General features: G+C 44.8%; 1 protein-coding gene across 1 annotated transcript in view; it reads right to left on the minus strand.

Annotated features, from left to right (window-relative positions):
* Positions 1 to 7,038: 7,038 nt before the first annotated feature.
* LOC139268319 (synaptic vesicle 2-related protein) overlaps positions 7,039 to 18,903 on the minus strand; it is a 50,471-nt gene continuing 38,606 nt past the window's right edge. Inside the window, exons 13-16 of the mRNA XM_070886389.1 lie at positions 18,040 to 18,151; positions 15,802 to 15,883; positions 10,674 to 10,763; positions 7,039 to 7,230 (exon numbers count right to left, since the gene is read on the minus strand). Coding sequence (XP_070742490.1) covers positions 7,039 to 7,230; positions 10,674 to 10,763; positions 15,802 to 15,883; positions 18,040 to 18,151 — 476 coding nt within the window. The remainder of the gene's footprint in view (positions 7,231 to 10,673; positions 10,764 to 15,801; positions 15,884 to 18,039; positions 18,152 to 18,903) is intronic.

The following is an 18,903-nucleotide window of genomic DNA, read 5'->3' on the forward strand; positions in this document are numbered from 1 at the left end:
TCAGGGCTGGTCTGAATGCCTTGTTGCACCACAGTCTCTCAAACATCTTTTTACTCATGATGGATTGGCTAGCGCCAGTATCCAGTTCCATGGCTATGGGTAAGCCGTTCAATTTTACATTTAGCATTATAGGTGGACATTTCGTCAAAAATGTGTGCACCCCGTGTACCTCTCTGAGGCTCGAAATTGCTTTGATCCACCATGGACCGATCTTCCTCTGCCACGTGGTGGTTAGCAGGTTTTGCAGAGCTTGCAGCTCATTTGCAAGCTCGTTGGAGGTGCCCCATTGTTCCACAGCTCTTGCAAACATACCCTTTGAAGCGGCATGAATAGGCTGAATGGAAGCCTCCACAACACCAACAAGGTGTGAATTGTCTTGCATTCATCCTTTGTTGGAGACCATGAGTCACCTGAGGCCTGCTGGCAGTTGCAGACTCGTGGGTTCTGCCCTGTACATTTCTGCTCGCAAACACAGTTCCAGTTAATTTATGAACATTGCTAGCACTTGTGTGCTGAGAGATTTGTTTGGTTTTATCACTGGTGGATATAAACGCCTGTGCTATCGCAATGGCCTTACTGAGGGTCAGTGTCTCTACAGTCAAAAGTTTTCATAGGATGGTCTCGTGGCCAATGCCCAGTACAAAAAAGTCTCTGAGCATTTGCTCCAGGTAGCCATCAAACTCACAGTGTCCTGCAAGTCGCCTTAGCTCGGCGACGTAGCTCGCCACTTCCTGACCTTCAGATCGCTGGCACGTGTAGAACCACTATCTCGCCATCAGCATGCTCTCCCTCGGGTTAAGATGCACCTGAACCAGTGTACACAGCTCCTCATATGACTTATCTGTGGGTTTCACCGAAGCCAGAAGATTCTTCATGAGGCTGTAGGTCGGTGCCCCTCAGACTGTGAGGAGGATCGCTCTCCTTTTTGCAGCACTTCCTTCTCCGTCCAGCTCGTTGGCTACAAAGTACGCCTAGCCGTTCGACATAGGCTTCCCAGTCCTCACCCTCTGAGAACTTCTCCAGGATGCCCACAATTTGCTGCATCTTTGCATTGGATTCGTATTCTCGTCGCCAGTTATTGTGTTCCTAACACAGATGAGGCTGCACACAGGGAGGTTAAAGTAACAATAAGACACTCCAGAGTGAGGAACAAGCCTTGGGGGTCGGCTTATATACAGTGCTCCCAAGGGATGCTGGCATCCCTTGGGACTTCAGGGGATGAGCTCCCTGGTGGCGGAACCTGGGAGTGCATGCTTTACAGATACACACTAACTATTTGTGTTTCATGTACGAGGACCCCCAGATCCCTCTGCACTGCAGCATTTTGTAGTTTCCATTTAAATAATAATTTGCGTTTTTATTCTTCCCACCAAAGTGGATAACCTCACGTTTTCCCACTTAATAAATATCCCCGCTGTGTCGCTGGCCTACATATCAACCCCTCAGAAGCACAAAGAATTATCCCCAAAAAATACAGTTTTGTCAGTATTTTTATTTATTGGCTCAAACTATAACATGCTGAAATATTAAATCTTACTTTTGATAGTTCTTTCTACCACTTGTGCCTCACAGGTGTTTGCAGATTTTCTGCCTGTTTGTCATGGCACATTCTAGGGAATAGAAATATGTGTCAGGCATTGCCACAAAATTGGGCAGTATCAAATCGCTTGCCAGATACACGCAACGCCTGATATTCAACTTAATTGCTGTCAATGAAACTGAATATCGGGCACTGCCGATCCGATACTGCCCACTTTGCGGCATGAATTTCTACCCCTAGGTATTTTAGTACCACAGGAGCAGAGTGAAAACTATGAGACACTTCTCTCACACACAAAATTTGACTACATAAGTTCGAATTCCCTTGCCCTCGTCTACCTGGTCATTGTAACATTGTAGGAAGCCATCAGTTTCAGCTCAAACTCTGTACTCTTGCCACCAATTCCATCCCCCTCTTTAGATACTACCTTAGATTGAACCAGTGTTTACAACCTTGGCATACTATTTAGCCCCAAGCTGAACTTCTGACCCCATATGCTTTCCATCACAAAGACCTCTTACTTTCACCGAGATACAGTATAGAACATCACCTGCCTCCGCCCGTGCCTCAGCTCATCTGCTGCTGAAACTCACATCCATGCCCTTGGCACCTCCAAACCCGACTATTTGAATGCTCTTCTGATGGCCTCCGACCACCACGCTCTGTAAATTTCAGTTCATCCAAAATTCTGCAGTCCATATCCTATCCCACACCAAGTCCCACTCACCCATCACTCCTGTCCATGCTGACCTATGTTGGCTCGGTCCTTCAACATCTCCAATTTAAAGTTCTCCACCTCATGTTTAAATCCTTTCATGGCCTCACCCCCTACATAATTCCTAACCTCTGCTAGCCTTACAATCCCACCAGAACACTCCATTCCTCTGACTCTGGCCTCTTGTGTATCCTCCCTTCTCTTCCCCTCACCATTGGTGGCTGTGCCTTCAGTCATCTAGATCCCACTCTGGAATTTCCCATCCCTCTGCCTCTCCACCTTTAAGACCCTCCTTAAAACACACCTCTATGCCCAAGCTTTTGGTCCTCCCTCCTAATGCTCCTTCTTTGTCTCAGCATCCATTTTTTAACAAATGTTTTTATTCGTTCATGGGATGTGGTCATCACTGCCAAGGCCGGCATTTATTGCCCATCACTAAATACCCTCGTGAAGGTGACACCTTCTTGAACCACAGAGGGCATATTGCTGGGGTTCTGGAGTCACATATAGGCCAGACTGGGTAAGGACGGCAAATTTCCTTCCCTAAAGGACAATCGTGAACCAGATTTTTTTTTAACAACAATCCGTTAGTTTCATGGTCACCATTACTGAAATTAGCTTTTTATTTAATTAACTGAATTTAAATGCTCCAACTGCCATGGTGGGATTTGAACCCACATCTCTGGATCATTAGTCCAGGCCTCTGAATTACTAGTCCAGTAACATAATCACTTTGCTACCGTACTCTCAATACGCCTCTGTGAAGCGCATTTTTTCTACGTTAAAGACACCACTTAAATGGAAGTTGTTATGGTGCACTCTGGGTATTGCAGTTCCACAGAAGCAAGGTGAATCTACAACTCCTATGAGGCATCTCACACACACACAATTTGTTCATAGAACTAGCCATTCTAGCACCCAAACCTCAGGTGACATTTACAACTCAAACACCAGACAGAAGGGCAGGCCTTGATGGTGGAAACTTCTTGGAGGCATTAGATACATTAAAGAAAGACTTGCATTTATATACACCTTTCCCGACCACTGGACGTCTCAAAGCGCTTTACAGCCAATGAAGTACTTTTTAGAGTGTAGTCACTGTTGCAATGTGGGAAACGTGGCAGACTATTTGCACACAACAAGCTCCCACAAACAGCAATGTGATAATGCCCAGATAATCTGTTTTTTTTAATTTAAGTTGATTGAGGGATAAATATTGGCCAAGACAATTAAATAATTAATTTTGTGGCTGAGTTTATTCAGTTTCTTTCAAAACTGTAATTTTTTAACGAGCTTGTCATGTTCTATGTGTTACTTCTAGGTGTATGCACTCATCTGAGTGAGTAAAGATAATCGCAGTCGAAAACAGTGTGAATAAATTATTTGAGCAATATGATTGATACTTGTCTCACAAAACCAAGTTTTGAAAACAAATTGAGGGATTTGATGCTCATTGCTCGTTTTCCCTTGTTACGTTTAATTTATTCATGTTTAATCAATCTGATATTTGGTAACTTAACAGATAAATAGTTATTTGAGCCAGTTTGTTTTTGATGCCCCGAGGTGTGACACTTTTGAGGTGTGACGTTTCTGAGGCCAAATTATCATGCATTGCATATAAATCTGCACTGCATGGTCAGATGCATATTTCACAATCACATTAAAGAGGAGATGCACACTGTATGGAAATTAGGCCTAATTCATCAACATTTTGGAGGTGAACTTTAATTTAGCTACAAAATTGAGGTTTTAACTTCCAGTTCTAACTCGTGAATTACACTCCTGCCCTGTCAGAGGAAGCAGTGGCACATCAGAGACAGGACTAACCCTCTTTTGATAAGCCCAATTGCATGCAGCTTATCATTAAACGTTCAATCAGGGAGATACAGTATAGAAACAAGCTAGTTCCCCACAGGGAGAACTGGAGAATTCAGCGAGTGAATCAATCATGCATTGGTAGAGATCTGAGAGCAGGCTATCTGCTATCTTCTGGGCTGGGAAAGGAGATAATCTTTGGGCAGAGAGGGGTAGGATATTCAATTCTGTGTACTACCTGTGAGTGAACTAAAACGGCACACATTTCAACGGTCAGTTTTTGTGTTTAGCTTGTCACCACAGTAATCACAAAAAGCCAACTTCTAAGTGAGGACTCACTTGGCTGAATTTTAATGGGGAAGGTGGGCTGGGAGCGAGGGGTGCTCCGAAGTAGTTGGGAAACCTGGGCGAACGGGTTTCCCACAGGCAGTACCAAATTTACAGTAGGGGCTGATTTGCATGGCAGCCAGCCAGATTAGAGGGTAGGGAAGGTGGGGGCGTGTGGAGGCCGGTCGGAGCACGAGGGGGTCCAAAGAGTCTCGGGGGGCCAAGTAGGAATCCATGGGAGCATGGGGGCGGGACAGCGTCACTGTAGATCGGGGGCTGGAACCAGCACAGGAGGGTCGGGGTCTGAGGAGGATCGGGGGCCAGGACAACACGGGGAGGCGGGGTCTCTGAGAAGTATTGTGAGTCGGGACCAGCACGCAGAGGGTCAGGTGAAGATCGGGGGCCGAAGGAGTAGCAGGAGGGAAAGCCTTGTGGGGGGAATTGGAGGCCCTGTGGGAGGGTCTCCAAACACAGTGGGTGAGTTAGGCAACATTTCCACCTCCAACACCACCACCATAAACAGAATCATTCATTGCATTATCGCTTGTGGATCTTGCTGTGTGCATAACAACAGTGATTACAGTTTAAGGTAATTATATTCAAAGTGCTTTAGGATGTTTGCAAGGCATTAAAAATGCTGTACGAATGCTCGTCTTCATTTCTAGTCACACAAGCAACTTCTCTTGGGCAAAAGTGAGCATGATTTGCAGGTCAAAACGCCCACCTCACCAGCCCAAATAAACCATAAATCTGCACCATTGTTTATTCTCAATTTTTCTAAATTAATTAAATGCGAGTTTAATGCAGCTATTATAGTGCCATGTAGGAGTACATACACTAAGACATTCATGCGTGACATGCTGAGCCCTGTTAGAGTTCTGCTGTCATTGGGTCTTTATAAGATTGGTTAATGTTCCATGATTCTCAATGAGGGAGTGAGAGTGATACTGGTTCAAGCAGAGATATGGAGTGAATGGAAGAGAGGATTGGCGAGTTGACGAGTAGAATGCGTGGGTTGGGGGTGGTGGGGGTTTAGCCAATCCTGTTGGGCAAGTACACACCCCATTTACCAAGTACAATCGTATGTGTAACTGAGAATGGTTGTACTTGTGATATTCCCCTTGCACATGACTGAAATTTGCTATGAGAAATATCAAAAGTTAGAAATTCAAACTTTTCTAACTTCAGGAAAATGTGTTGGAATGTACTTAAAGCATGGCCCTTAGTAAGTTCAAATCAAGACAACCCTTATGGCATCAGGTATTGGCTTTTGGTGTAGTATCAGGCAATGTTCACTATTTTCTTTTTGGCCGGGGGGGGGGTGGGGGGAGGGGGGCGCATGGCCCCTTTAACGGGCTGTGTGACCCATTCAAAGTTCTGCGCATGCGTGTTTTTTTCAATTAAAAAACCGACTCACCGGCTCCCTGGAGCCCTGCGCAGCTGTTTAAAGGAAACATTGACAACAGGGAATAGCCAATTGCAACATTGTTGGTACCGCAACAGTGAATGTCCCATTATAATTTTAATGACTTACTAACAAGGAATGATCAAGTTGGATTAGCAATGGGGAATGACCTATTGTGACAGCTAAGCAACAGGAAGTTGCCGATTGTGATAGAGGTGACATAGTTACCAATATGAGATTCATATTGTGACATCGCAAGCTTAGCAATACATCTGATACAAGACCAGCTTGTTGAAGTTTAGCGGGCAGCTATAGTGTTGTGTTCATACGTGTTAATATACATAAATTTCCTGTTGGAAATATTGACTTTCTCAGTATATAACTGAGTTTCCCATAAAGAGGTGCAGCTCCAAACACGTGTTTTATTGTTTTAAAGTTACAGGTTTATTAAGCAGTCCCATCGCATGGTACAATATCACAGACAAACCTTGCTAATACAAACTGGTTTTTAATGAGGTTGCTTGTTTTCATGAAGATGACCGGGGCTTCCTGCTTCACACTCACATTGAGTCTATTTCTTGTTTGGTTGCATCTTCTGTTGCAATGATAAAAAGCAAGTCCCCCTCGTGCACCAGCTGTCCACACATAGCATCACATCTGCAGAGTTTGTTTGAACAGTGCGCTTTCGGTGCACATTTTCTGGTTACCTTCTGTGCAATAGAGTTGAGACTCATTGAAAACGAGACTGCATTGCAACCGTAAGAGAGTGCTCGGAGCAGCTTATTGAAGTTGCATGGATACCCATAATAGTTTGTAGTTCATTTGTTAATATACGTTGTATTTCCTGTTACAAATATTTCCATTCTCAGTGTATGGGGTTGATTGACGGTAGGGGGAAAGAATGTATGGGAGCAATTTGTAATAACAAAGTTTGTCTGTATCTTGGCTGGGTAAGTGACAAGGTATGACAGGCAGGTCCCTCCCCTTACATTCTACCTTTACTTTCCAATCCTTTATGGGTGCCTTTAGTCCGACATCACAAGACTGCCGGGAGGGTTCTTCCCCAATTTGTTTTATATAAATGAGCAACGCACGATATGTTCTTCCCACCTTATACTCACGCTGTTGTTTTCTTAACCAGCAGAATGGGTGTATGTTAGTAATGATCACAATGTTGTCTGCTTCTTTCCCCCTCCCCCCCCTCCAAGAGCTGGCTGTTCTCGCGACAAACTCACTCTAGGTGCTCCTGGTTGAGCTGCTTGAGCGATGCGACCTGCCCACCATTTCCTGGCCCCACTCGCGCTGGCTGGACTCCTGTAGACCTCGCCCCAATGTCTCGATCGGCAGGAAGCAGGAAGCAAGGGCTGCCAATAAACAGCATCCGCTGTACACCGACAGCGTCAGGTATATCGAGGATTCCAACATGACCTGATTGGGGAAAAACAGGTTCTGTAAACTAAGTTGTCTTTTTTCACTCCCCGATAAATAATGTTGCCACCATATTATAAAGTTTTCCGGAAGATGCTTTATTTGTTCTTAGTCTTTATTTCCTGCACTCCTGGCTGGCCTCCCATATGCTACCCTACGTAAACTTGAGGTCATCCAAAACTTGGCAGCCCATGTCCTAACTCGCACCAAGTCCCGTTCACCCATTACCCCTGTGCTCGCTGACCTACATTGGCTCTCGGTTAAGAACATAAGAAATAGGAGCAGAAGTAGGACATATGACCCCACAAGCCTGCTCCGCCATTTAATATGATCATGGCTGATCCAATAATGGGTTCGGGTCCACTTCCCTGCCCACTCCCCATAACCCCTTATTCTCTTATTGGTTGAGAAACTGTTTATCTCTGTCTTAAATTTATTCAATGCCCAGCTTCCACAGCTCTCTGATGCAGCAAATTCCACAGATTTACAACCCTCTGAGAGAAGAAATTCCTCCTCATCTGGGCGGCCCCTTATTCTAAGATTATGCCCTCTAGTTCTAGTCTCTCCTATCAGTGGGAACATCCTCTAGTATCCACCTTGTCAAGCCCCCTCATAATCTTATACGTTTTGATAAGATGACCTCTCATTCTTCTGAATTCCAATGAGTAGAGGCCCAACCTATTCAACCTTTCCTCATAAGTCAACCCTCTCATCTTTAAAATCAACCTCGTGAAGCTTCTCTGAACTGCCTCCAAAGCAAGTATATCCTTTCTTAAATATGGAAACCAAAACTGTACACAGCGTTCCAGGTGTGGCCTCACCAATACCCTGTATAACTGTAGCAAGACTTCCCTGCTTTTATACTCCATCCCCTTTGCAATAAAGGCCAAAATTCCATTGGCCTTTCTGATCACTTGCTGAACCTGCATATGAACCTTTTGTGTTTCATGCACCAGGATCCCCAGGTCCCTCTACTGCAGTACTTTGCAATTTTTCTCCATTTAAATAATAACTTGCATAACCTCACATTTTCCAACATTATACTCCATCTGCCAAATTTTTGCCCACTCATTTAGCCTGTCTATGTCCTTTTGCAGGTTTTTTGTGTTCTCCTCATACAGCGCCTCGATTTCAAAATTCTCATCCTTATTTACAAATCCCTCCATGGTCTTGCCCCTCCCTAGATCTGTAATATCCTTCAGCCCCACAACCCCCGAGATATCTGCGCTCCTCAAATTCTGCCCTCTTGAGCATCCCTGATTATAACTGCTCAACTATTGGTGGCCGTGCCTTCTGTTGCCTGGACCCTAAGCTTTGGAACTCCCTCCCTAAATCTCTCTGCCTCTCTTTCCTCCTTTAGGACACTCATTAAAACCTATCTCTGATCAAGCTTTTGGTCACCTGCCCTAATTTCTTCTTATGTGGCTCGGTGTCAAATGTATTTGTTTTGTCTTATAACACTGCTGTGAAGTACTTTGGGACATTTTACTATGTTAAAGGCGCTAAATAAATACAAGCTGTTGTGTTGTTGTTTCCTTGTGGGGCACAGCACCTGCAGCTAAAGGCACTCTCAAACCGCTTCTCTTCCAAGCCTCTGCCATGCCACTCTGAAAGTTAGCCGCTAGGATGAGCTGTCGCAGGGGTAACACTGTCTGCATTTCCATCACTCCCTGCAGTCTCACTTAGTACGGCAGCACGGCTGAGAAAGGGAAATTAGGCGAGAAAATCTCTGTCTCTCACTGCTCTGTAGTGCAGTGCACCGGCGCACCATACCGTGCAACATTGCTACCATAGCACTGATCTGTAAAACCTTATGGAGCATTGGACACTTTATTTACTGCATTCCCCGCCCAACTTTCTTTCCTATTTCCCCCTCCTCTCCTGCGGCTGGTGACTCATTGTGAAGCACAGTTCCACTGGCGCACGCAATGAGGAGGAGACTGAGATGAGGAGGAATTTCTTCACTGAGGGTGGTGGATCTCTGGAATTCTCTGCCCCAGAGGGCTGTGGATGCTGAGTCTCTGAATATATTCAAGGTTGAGCTAGATAGATTTTTGGACTCTAGGGGAATCAAGGGACATGGAGATCGGGCGGGAAAGTGGAGTTGAGGTCGATGGTCAGCCAGGATCTTATTGAATGGCGGAGCAGGCTCGAGGGGCCACATGGCCTACTCCTGCTCCTATTTCTTATGTTCTAATGCTCTAGTAGCTCCACTGTGGCCATTTTTCCATGTGTGAGCCTAGACGCTGAGTGTTGGAAGTCTATTCAACTATGGGGACATCACTGCTGCACATGATCCTGTCCTTACCAGGCATATCCACGTGCACATCTTCCAGCAGGAGTTACTGTCGAGTGATCGGGCGCAAGAACTCTGAAAGATTGTGTCCCCTTCAGGGAGACCAATTGTCCTCCAAGCACTACTTTCTTGTCATTAGCTAACTCAGCACAGACCAGTAATTGAACCTCAGACCTTAGCTCATGCTACATTTAGCCAACTGAGCAATTGGAGAAGCTATTTGAAATGGACTGTATTTTTTCATGTGTTGGGGGGATGGGGGGTGGGTTATTTTTAATGTTAGGGATGTCAGTTCTGGAGAAAGGAACATTTTTTCATCTGGTGTAAATAACAAGCCCCCAGATCAGTTTAGATAAAGCTGCAACTATACTGCCCAAATATTTGTGCATTTTAACCTCTATCTCAGGCCACCACATCTCTAACTTCAACCAGAATGACATTTCCCATTTTTCTCATCGCTATAACTTCTCTTCAGCCATTGAACTCATTCCAATATGTGCTGAATTGTGGAGCTTGTTCTGGGTTTGGTGCTTTGTGACCTAAACCTGTGATACTGTGACATCATAGCATCACTGATGTTGCCATTGTGCACAGCTTCGTTGTTAAACTTGAAGAGTCAATTAAGCTCCTACCACCCAGACATCCTGCAGAAAGGAGGCAGGGATTCGATGGGGATCATAACTTGGTTATAACTATTGAATTATTGGGAGGTGAACTTGTGATGAGGCAAAAGACAAGGGTCCTGAAGTTATATGGGAATTCTCCTGATCTCCCAGTGTAACTTGGGTGAGAGATCAGTGGAATGATTGAAAATGGCCATTTGGACCATTTACCTGGGGGTTCCACTGGCCTCCTGCCAAAGTTACAATCGGAGTCCAGGAGAAGCCCCGTGGATTTTTCAGACCAAGCAGTTATTCTCTGAGTGGAGACTGTGTACATAGCGACTCCTCATAGGAAAGTGATGAAAGTGATCAACCTGAGTCTTACCCCTGGAGCCACAGGACTGTGGCAAGCAGAAAGCGCACACCAACGGTTGACTCACCAGCTATGCACGAAACACTGGTGTCCACTTGTGAACAGACTGAGCGCACTGTGGTTGGAGTGAATTGTGACCTATTGAAAAAGATGGGACACGGTTTCATCATACCTGTGCAATGAAAGGAGTGATGAGAGCTCCCACTCGTGCCATCCCACTGCACGTTCCTAAACCCAGTGCACGGGTTGCAGTCGGATAAACCTGCAAGAAATAAAGCAGGAGAGAAATAAAGTGAAAGGTGACAATTGGGACTGTTCTAAACACTTTTGTATTGCTACAGTACTACTCACATGCAGGAAGACATCTCACAGTGCTCTAGTTATCCCCGGTGTCCTGGCCAAGATTTATCCCTCAATCAACATAATAAAAACAGTTTATCTGGTCATTATCACATTGCTGTTTGTGGGAGTTTGCCGTGCGCAAATTAGCTGCCGCGTTTCCCACATTACAACGATGACTACACTCCAAAAGTACTTCATTGGCTGTAAAGCGCTTTGAGACGTCGTGAAAGGCGCTAGATAAATGCAAGTCTTTCTTTTCTTTCTACAAAAGAAAAACAAAGCAGTGGATCACAACCAGGAGAGGAAAAGGCAAAAAAACGAGAGGGTTAGAGTGGGCGAACTAAAAGCAGAGAAGGGTTTTGAGTGGCTTTGTAAAAAAAATAAATAGGGAAGTGGCAAGGTGGAGGGAAGAGGGTAGGAGCTCCAGAAAGCAGGAGTGCATTGCTGCACATGCAACAGTGGTGGGCTGCAATTTGTGAAGGACAAAGAGAAGCTCAGTGTTGGAGGAGCAGTGGGTGCATGTGTGGATTTAAAACAAGAGATCATTAAAGTACAGTGAGGCCTTGGAGGGACTTGGAAGCGGGAACAAGAATTTTGAAGTCAACTCACTCCTAGGGAACAGGAAGCCTAGAGAAGATGGGTGATGGGAATGCAGGTGAGGACGCAGGGAGCAGTGCCTTGTGGAGGTTTGAGGTGTGAGGCTGGTTAAGAGATTGCCCTACATAAGTCAAACACAAAGGTGATGAAGCTATAGATTAGGGTTTCGGCATCAAAGGGGGAGAGACAGAGGTGCAGGCAGTGAATGATGCAGAGGTTAATCATAGTGGAGGAAAATGGAGCTGAGTCCATGATCAGATCAGCCATGATCTTATTGAATGGCGGAGCAGGCTCGAGGGGCCAAATGGCCTACTCCTGCTCCTATTTCTTATGTTCTTATAGTAGAGTGGTTATAGTAGTGAGTTTGGGGGAAAAAGCCGAGCTTAGGGGTTGCAAAACCACTTTGCACCAACACTACAATTGTAATGCACATATAGCCAATAACCTTGTCAGGTTCCAGCTCATCCCTACTCTCTTCCTCACCCCTCCCTCTTGATACATGCAAATTGTTTGAGGATATCTGAATTTAACTCCTTGTTTCAGAATCTTAATTCTAATTTTGGTTGCCAGTCTCAGGCAAGTTTAAAAAAAAAAAGAAAATTGTCCATCTAATGGTGTGAATTACGGGCGATGCAGACTTTGCAATGAGGGAGGAGGAGTGTGAAATATTAGATGAGAGAGGAAGTATTAAGGGGCTTTGAAAGTGGACAAAGCCTCAGGCCTGGATGAAATGTATCCCAGGCTGTTAAGAGAAGCAAAAGAGGAACTAGCAGAGGCTCTGACCATCATTTTCCAGTCCTCTCTGGCTACAGGTGTGGTGCCCGAGGACTGAAGGACTGTCTTTGTTTAAAAATGGAGAAAGGGATAGACCGAATAATTACCGACCAGTCAGCCTAACATCGGTGGTGGGAAGATTATTGGAAAAAATCCTGAGGGACAGGATAAATCTTCATTTGAAAAGACATGGATTAATCAAGGAGAGTCAGCATGAATCTGACTAACAATTGAATTTTTCGAGGAAGTAACCAGAAGGATCGATGAGAGCAATGCATATGATGTAGTGTATATGGATTTTAGCAAAGCTTTTAATAAGGTCCCACATGGCACGCTGGTTAGGAAAGTAAATGCCCATTGGATCCAGGGCAAAATGGCAAGTTGGATCCAAAATTGGCTCGGAGGCAGGAAGCAAAGGGTAATGGTTGATGGGTGTAGAAGGATGTTTCCAGTGGAGTTCCGCAGGGCTCAGTGCTGGGTCCCTTAGTTTTTGGGTATATATCAATGACTAGGGGTATGATTAAGAAGTTTGCCGATGACACTAAAATCGGCTGTGTGGTTGATAATGAAGAAGAAAGCTACAGACTGCAGGAAGATATCAATGTACTGGTCAGGTGGGCAGAACGGTGGTAAATGGAATTCAATCCGGATTCAGGTGAATTTATAATGGGGAACAAAGAAATGGCAGACCAATTGAGTGGGCAAATGCATGGCAGATGCAGTATAATGTGGATAAATGTGAGGTTATCCATTTTGGGGGCAAAAACACGAAGGCATAATATTATCTGAATGGCGGCAGATTAGGAAAAGGGGTGGTGCAACGAGACCTGGGTGTCATGGTTCATCAGTCACTGAAAGTGGGCATGCAGGTATGGCAGGCGGTGAAGAAGGCAAATGGTGTGTTGGCCTTCATAGCTAGGGGATTTGAGTATAGGAGCAGAGAGGTCTTGCTGCAGTTGTACAGGGCCTTAGTGAGGCCTCACCTGGAATATTGTGTTCAGTTTTGGTCACCTAATATGAGGAAGGGCGTTCTTGCTATTGAGGGAGTGCAGCGAAAGTTCACCAGACTGATTCCAGGGATGGCTGGACTGTCATATGAGAAGAGACTGGATCAACTGGGCCTTTATTCACTGGAGTTTAGAAGGATGAGAGGGGATCTCATAGAAATGTATAAGATTCTGACAGGACTGGACAGGTTAGATGTGGGAAGAACGTTCCCAATGTTGGGGAAGTCCAGAACCAGGGGACATAGTCTTAAGATAAGGGGTAGGCCATTTAGGACTGAGATGAGGAGAAACTTCTTCACTCAGAGAATTGTTAACCTATGGAATTTACTGCCGCAGAGAGTTGTTGATGCCAGTTCATTGGATATATTCAAGAGGGAGTTAGATATGGCCCTTACTAAGGGGATCAAGGGGTATGGAGAGAAAGCAGGAAAGGGGTACTGAGGGAATGATCAGCCATGATCTCATTGAATGGCAGTGCAGGCTCGAAGGGCCGAATGGCCTACTCCTGCACCTATTTTCTACGTTTCTACGTTTCTATGTTTCTAAGTGTGAGATAATGGATTTGGGGAAATCTAACAAGGCAAGGGAATACACATTAAATGGTACGTCATTGAAAAGTGTACAGGAACAAAGGGACCTTGGAGTGCAGGTTCATAGATCCCTGAAGTTAGCAGGCCAGATAGATAAGGTGGTTAAGAAGCATATGGAATACTTGCCTTTATTAGTCGAGGCATGGAATACAAGAGCAAAGAGGTTCTGCTTGAACTGTATAAAACACTGGTTAGGCCGCAGCTGGATTACTGTGTGCAGTTCTGGTCACCACATTACAGGAAAGATGTGATTGCACTGGAAAGGGTGCAGAGGAGATTTACAAGAATATTGCTTGGACTCGAGAATTTTGGCTATGAGGAAAGATTGGAGATGCTGGGTCTGTTTTCTTTGGAACAGAGGAGGCTAAGGGGAGACCATATTGAGGTGTATAAAATTATGAGGGGCCTGGATAGAGTAGCTAGGAAGGACCTGCTTCCCTTGGGAGAGGGGTCAACAACCAGGGGGCATAGATTTAAAGTAATTAGGGGGGAGGTTTAGAGGATATATGAGGGGAAATTGCTTCACCCAGAGGGTGGTGGGGGTCTGGAACTCACTGCCTGAAAGGGTGGTGGAGGCTGAAACCCTCACCACATTTAAAAGATACTTGGATGTGCACTTAAAGTGCCGTAACCTACAGGGCTACGGACCAAGAGCTAGAAAGTGGGATTAGGCTGGGTAGGGCTTGGACGGCCGGCACGGACACGATGGGCCGAAATGGCCTCCTTCCGTGCTGTAAATTTCTATGATTCTATGATTCTATGAATTCAAATTGGCGAACTGTACCCAACTCTCCCACTTCTTTGCTCATTTATATCCTACACATTTTTTAATTCATTATCAGGGTGTGGACGTCACTGGCAAGGCCACATTTATTGCCCATTCCCTTTGCCCTGAGGAGGTGGTGATGGACTTCCTTGAACCACTGTAGTGGTTTCATACAAGTGAGTAGCTTACTACTTCAGAGGGCAGTTTAAGAGTCGACCATGTTCGTGTGGGACTGAAGTCATACATAAGAACATAAGAAACATAAGAAATAGGAGCAGGAGTAGGCCTGCTCCGCCATTTAATATGATCATGGCTGATCCGATCATGGAATCAGGTCCACTTCCCTGCCCGCTCTCCATAACCACTTATAAGTTAAGAAACTGTCTATCTCTGTCTTAAATATATTCAATGTCCCAGCTTCCACAGCTTACTGAGGCAGCGAATTCACAGATTTACAACCCTCTGAGAGAAGAAATTCCTCCTCATCTCAGTTTTAAATTGACAGCCCCTTATTCTAAGATTATGCCCCCTAGTTTTAGTCTCCCCTATCAGTGGAAACATCCTCTCTGCATCCACCTTGTCAAGCCTCCTCATAATCTATACGTTTCGATAAGATCACCTCTTATTCTTCTGAATTCCAATGAGTAGAAGCCCAACCTACTCAACCTTTCCTCATATGTCAACACCCTCATCTCCAGAATCTACTTGGTGAACCTTCTCTGAACTGCCTCCAAAGCAAGTATACCCTTTCGTAAATACGGAAACCAAAACTGTATGCAGTATTCCAGGAGTGGCCTCACCAATACCCTGTATAACTGTAGCAAGACTTCCCTGCTTTTATACTCCGTCTCCTTTGCAAAAAAGGCCAAGATTCCATTGGCCCTCCTGATCACTTGCTGTATCTGCATACTATCCTTTTGTGTTTCATGCACCGGGACCCCCAGGTCCCACTGTACTGACAAGATAAGGATGACAGGTTTCCTTCTATAAAAGAATATTGTGAACCAGTTGGGTTTTTGCGACAATCCAATGGCTTCATGGTCTCTTTTACTGAAGATTTAAAAAAACAAATTCAGATTCTCATACTGCCATGGTTGTTCTCTGGATTTTTAGTCCAGGCCTCTAGATTACTAGTGCAGTAATATAACCACTACACTGACGTACCCCTGAGAAATGGCCAGCTTGGCACAATCATTCTTGCATGTAATTACATATGGGTCTTACCTCAGGAGTATAAACATATGCGGCCTGAAAACCACCTGATATGAAAGCCCTGGCAATAAAGAGGAATGCTGTGAGGGCCAACCTGTGAAGGAGAAACCAGGACATGGTCATCCCCACCAGATAAACAAAGAACTCGGATATAGAAACAGCGCGCAAACACACACAATTATTCCTCCATTCATTCTGGCTAAAATGCTTCTTAATACAATTAGCCCTGCAGCCAACATGATACTCTCACTACCTCACAGCACCACTGTAGCCTAGCAACGACTCACAGGAGGGATGGTACCAGACACAGATCAGTGTTAGGAGTATCAGACCCCCAGGTGTTGGGTATCCCAAAGTGCATCGAATTTAGTGTTGTCACAAGGACTAATTTTGTACAGTGTAATTCTGGCCGTGTGAAATTTTCATGAAGAAGTACTTTTTTTAACTAAAGTAAAATGCAATCATGAATGTAAGAAATGTTCATATTTAATTTTTTTTTAAATAGCAGTACATTTATGCACCTCTTCAAACTTGGGTTGTGTCTGCAAAGGGTATTTTGAGTTCTATAACACTAGGGAGATCTGTCACTGGTGGTTGGAGCAATTTGAGTTAATGAATGAAAGATTTTGCACAAGCTGCATATTAGCACAATAATGAGGTGTATGACTAGATCTCCCATAGTGTTGCTCAAGGTTGAAGTCCTGGACATGAAGTGCAGTTTTTGATGTTTACCCTGTAGTTTAAGCACAATAGGGTTTCCATTACTGTCATAGAACAAATCTATTGGAGTAATGCATCACATGGTAAAATATTACACCCTTTCCTGATACTTAAAGATGTAATATTTGTAATAATATTTACCGAGCTCCTTACAAAACTTAAGTAACTTTGTCCCTTTTCAAAACCTCTTATTCCCAGTTATTTACATTATAAATTCTTCCTTCTTTTTCTCAGTTATTTATGTGATTGTAAAAGATATTCCTGCCGCCGCCCCCCCCGCCCCCACCCCTACCCCAAGACGCAATTCAATGTTTTTTATATATAACTGTTCAGGGAAGTTTTCCCACTGTCGAGTCGCCAATCTCTGAATTGGCGGCCATTTGCCATGTTCTGAACCTGACCCAAATCCTGGCTCCAACATCAGTCCTTCCCCCCCACACCCCGCTCCCACGCCCCCCAGCAACTTTAAAAATGTCATCCAAAGCAACACTCCCATTTTTTACTTAATGGCTTAAAATTCAGGGGGAAAAAAATGATTGATTTTTTTTTTGCTACTTATGCCTCGCATTACAGCAATGGGCGAACAGATGTAAATCTCAAAGACTGCAATCCAGGTGCTGGAGCGCCTATCCGTCACTCTTCAAATAATAAAGTTACAGGCCCAAACCAATCTTTAAAATAGAGCAAGAAAACCAATTATTTTCTGCTGTTTTTTTCTGATCATGGAGAGGAGCCAATTAGCCTCTAACTGACCTTAAACCTCAGTACAGACCACGTGGTCTATAAGTGAACCAGTGCTGCATTGGAATAACAGATTGTGAATTATTGTGACAACAGCATGGAGGCCCCAACCTGCGTGGGAACACCAGCAGCAGGTCGGGGCCATAAAAGGAGCGGAGGTGCGGCAGCCCGGGAGCAGCGTGGAAGCGTACTTCAGGGAGCGGTGCGAGCTGGTGCAGGAGGGCGACAGCAGCGAAGAGTGACGTCATCAAGGTCCAGGTCAGAGATTGGAGCATGGACTGATTTAGCAGGAGTGGCGAGAGACTGTGGAGAGATGTGATTGGGGCCCAGGGGAGACGTGAGTTCAGGGCCAGGGGCCCAAAGGCAGCACGGGCCAGCCCACACTGCGATATGTGTGCACACTTGGCCCGTGCAGCAGAGCAGGTCTCCAGTCGTCTTGGATAACCCTTGCCACTGGACCAAGACCTAGCTCTGTCAAGCCCGTGTGGTGGCTGGTGTGCAACAGCCACCACACGTTAAAAAGATCCACACACAGGCATCTTCCACCCTGCAGGATGTAGTTTAGGACCTGGAATATTAGGTCCTTCTTGAAACACCTGTGAACTCATCCTTTTTTGGCGTGGAAGCAAGTCATCCTCATTTCGAGGGACTGCCTATGATGATGATAATGGAATAATAGATTGGGAGTTACATGGTAAAACCATGTGGCTTACTGATAGCAATACCATGGGAGATCTGCTAGCATTGATAAAACAGACAAAGAAAGGTAAGAAGAGATATGAATCTTACCTCCCAACACATGCAAACAGCAGCAGAGCGAAAAGTGAAAAGATAAAGAACGACACAGCCATCGTCTTCTTGCGCCCAATCCGGTCAATAATCCATAGGGTCACTAAAACACCTGCAGGAAAATCAACACACCCATGTGAATGATGAACCTATTATACTGTGACATGGACCTTGACCTAGGAGACATGAACTGCTTCTCTCTGCATGATATTTCTTTAAAATATCGCTCCTTCTTTATTTTTTCTTGTGACTGTGAATTCAACATGCTGTTCAACCATGGGACATGACAGCTGAGTGCAATCATGTCCTCACCCAATGTTGGCACACGTGCACATTCCAGCAAGAGTCATTAGAGAGTGGATTGGGACGAGCAACTTTGGTGTGTTTGGTTAGCTCACTGGTAGCGTTCATCTCCAAGTCAGAGATTGTGGATTCAAGTCCCACACCAGAATGTCAACTACATAAATCTAGGCTAACACTTCAGTGCAGTATTGGAAGGAATGCTGCATTGTTGGCAGTGCCTGCTTTGAGATGAGACATTAAACCAAGGTCCAGTCTTCTTGTTCAGATTATGCTGGTACTTTTCAAAAAAGAACAGAATTCTCCTGGTGTTCTGGCCAACATTCATCGTTCAACCAATTCCAAAAGAAAGAACTTGCATTTATATAGCGCCTTTCATGACCTCAGGACATTCCAAAGAGCTTTACAGACAATTAAGTATTTTTGAAGTGTAGCACTGTTGTACTGTAGGAAATGCAGCAGCCAATTTGTGCACAGCAAGCGCCCACAAACATATAACTTAGATACGTGCAGTGCTATGCATGTGAGCAAATGCACAACATTTATACACTCTACAGGGAAAAG

The sequence above is a fragment of the Pristiophorus japonicus genome, chromosome 8 (assembly GCF_044704955.1).
Source record: "Pristiophorus japonicus isolate sPriJap1 chromosome 8, sPriJap1.hap1, whole genome shotgun sequence".
NCBI classification, from domain to species: domain Eukaryota; kingdom Metazoa; phylum Chordata; class Chondrichthyes; family Pristiophoridae; genus Pristiophorus; species Pristiophorus japonicus.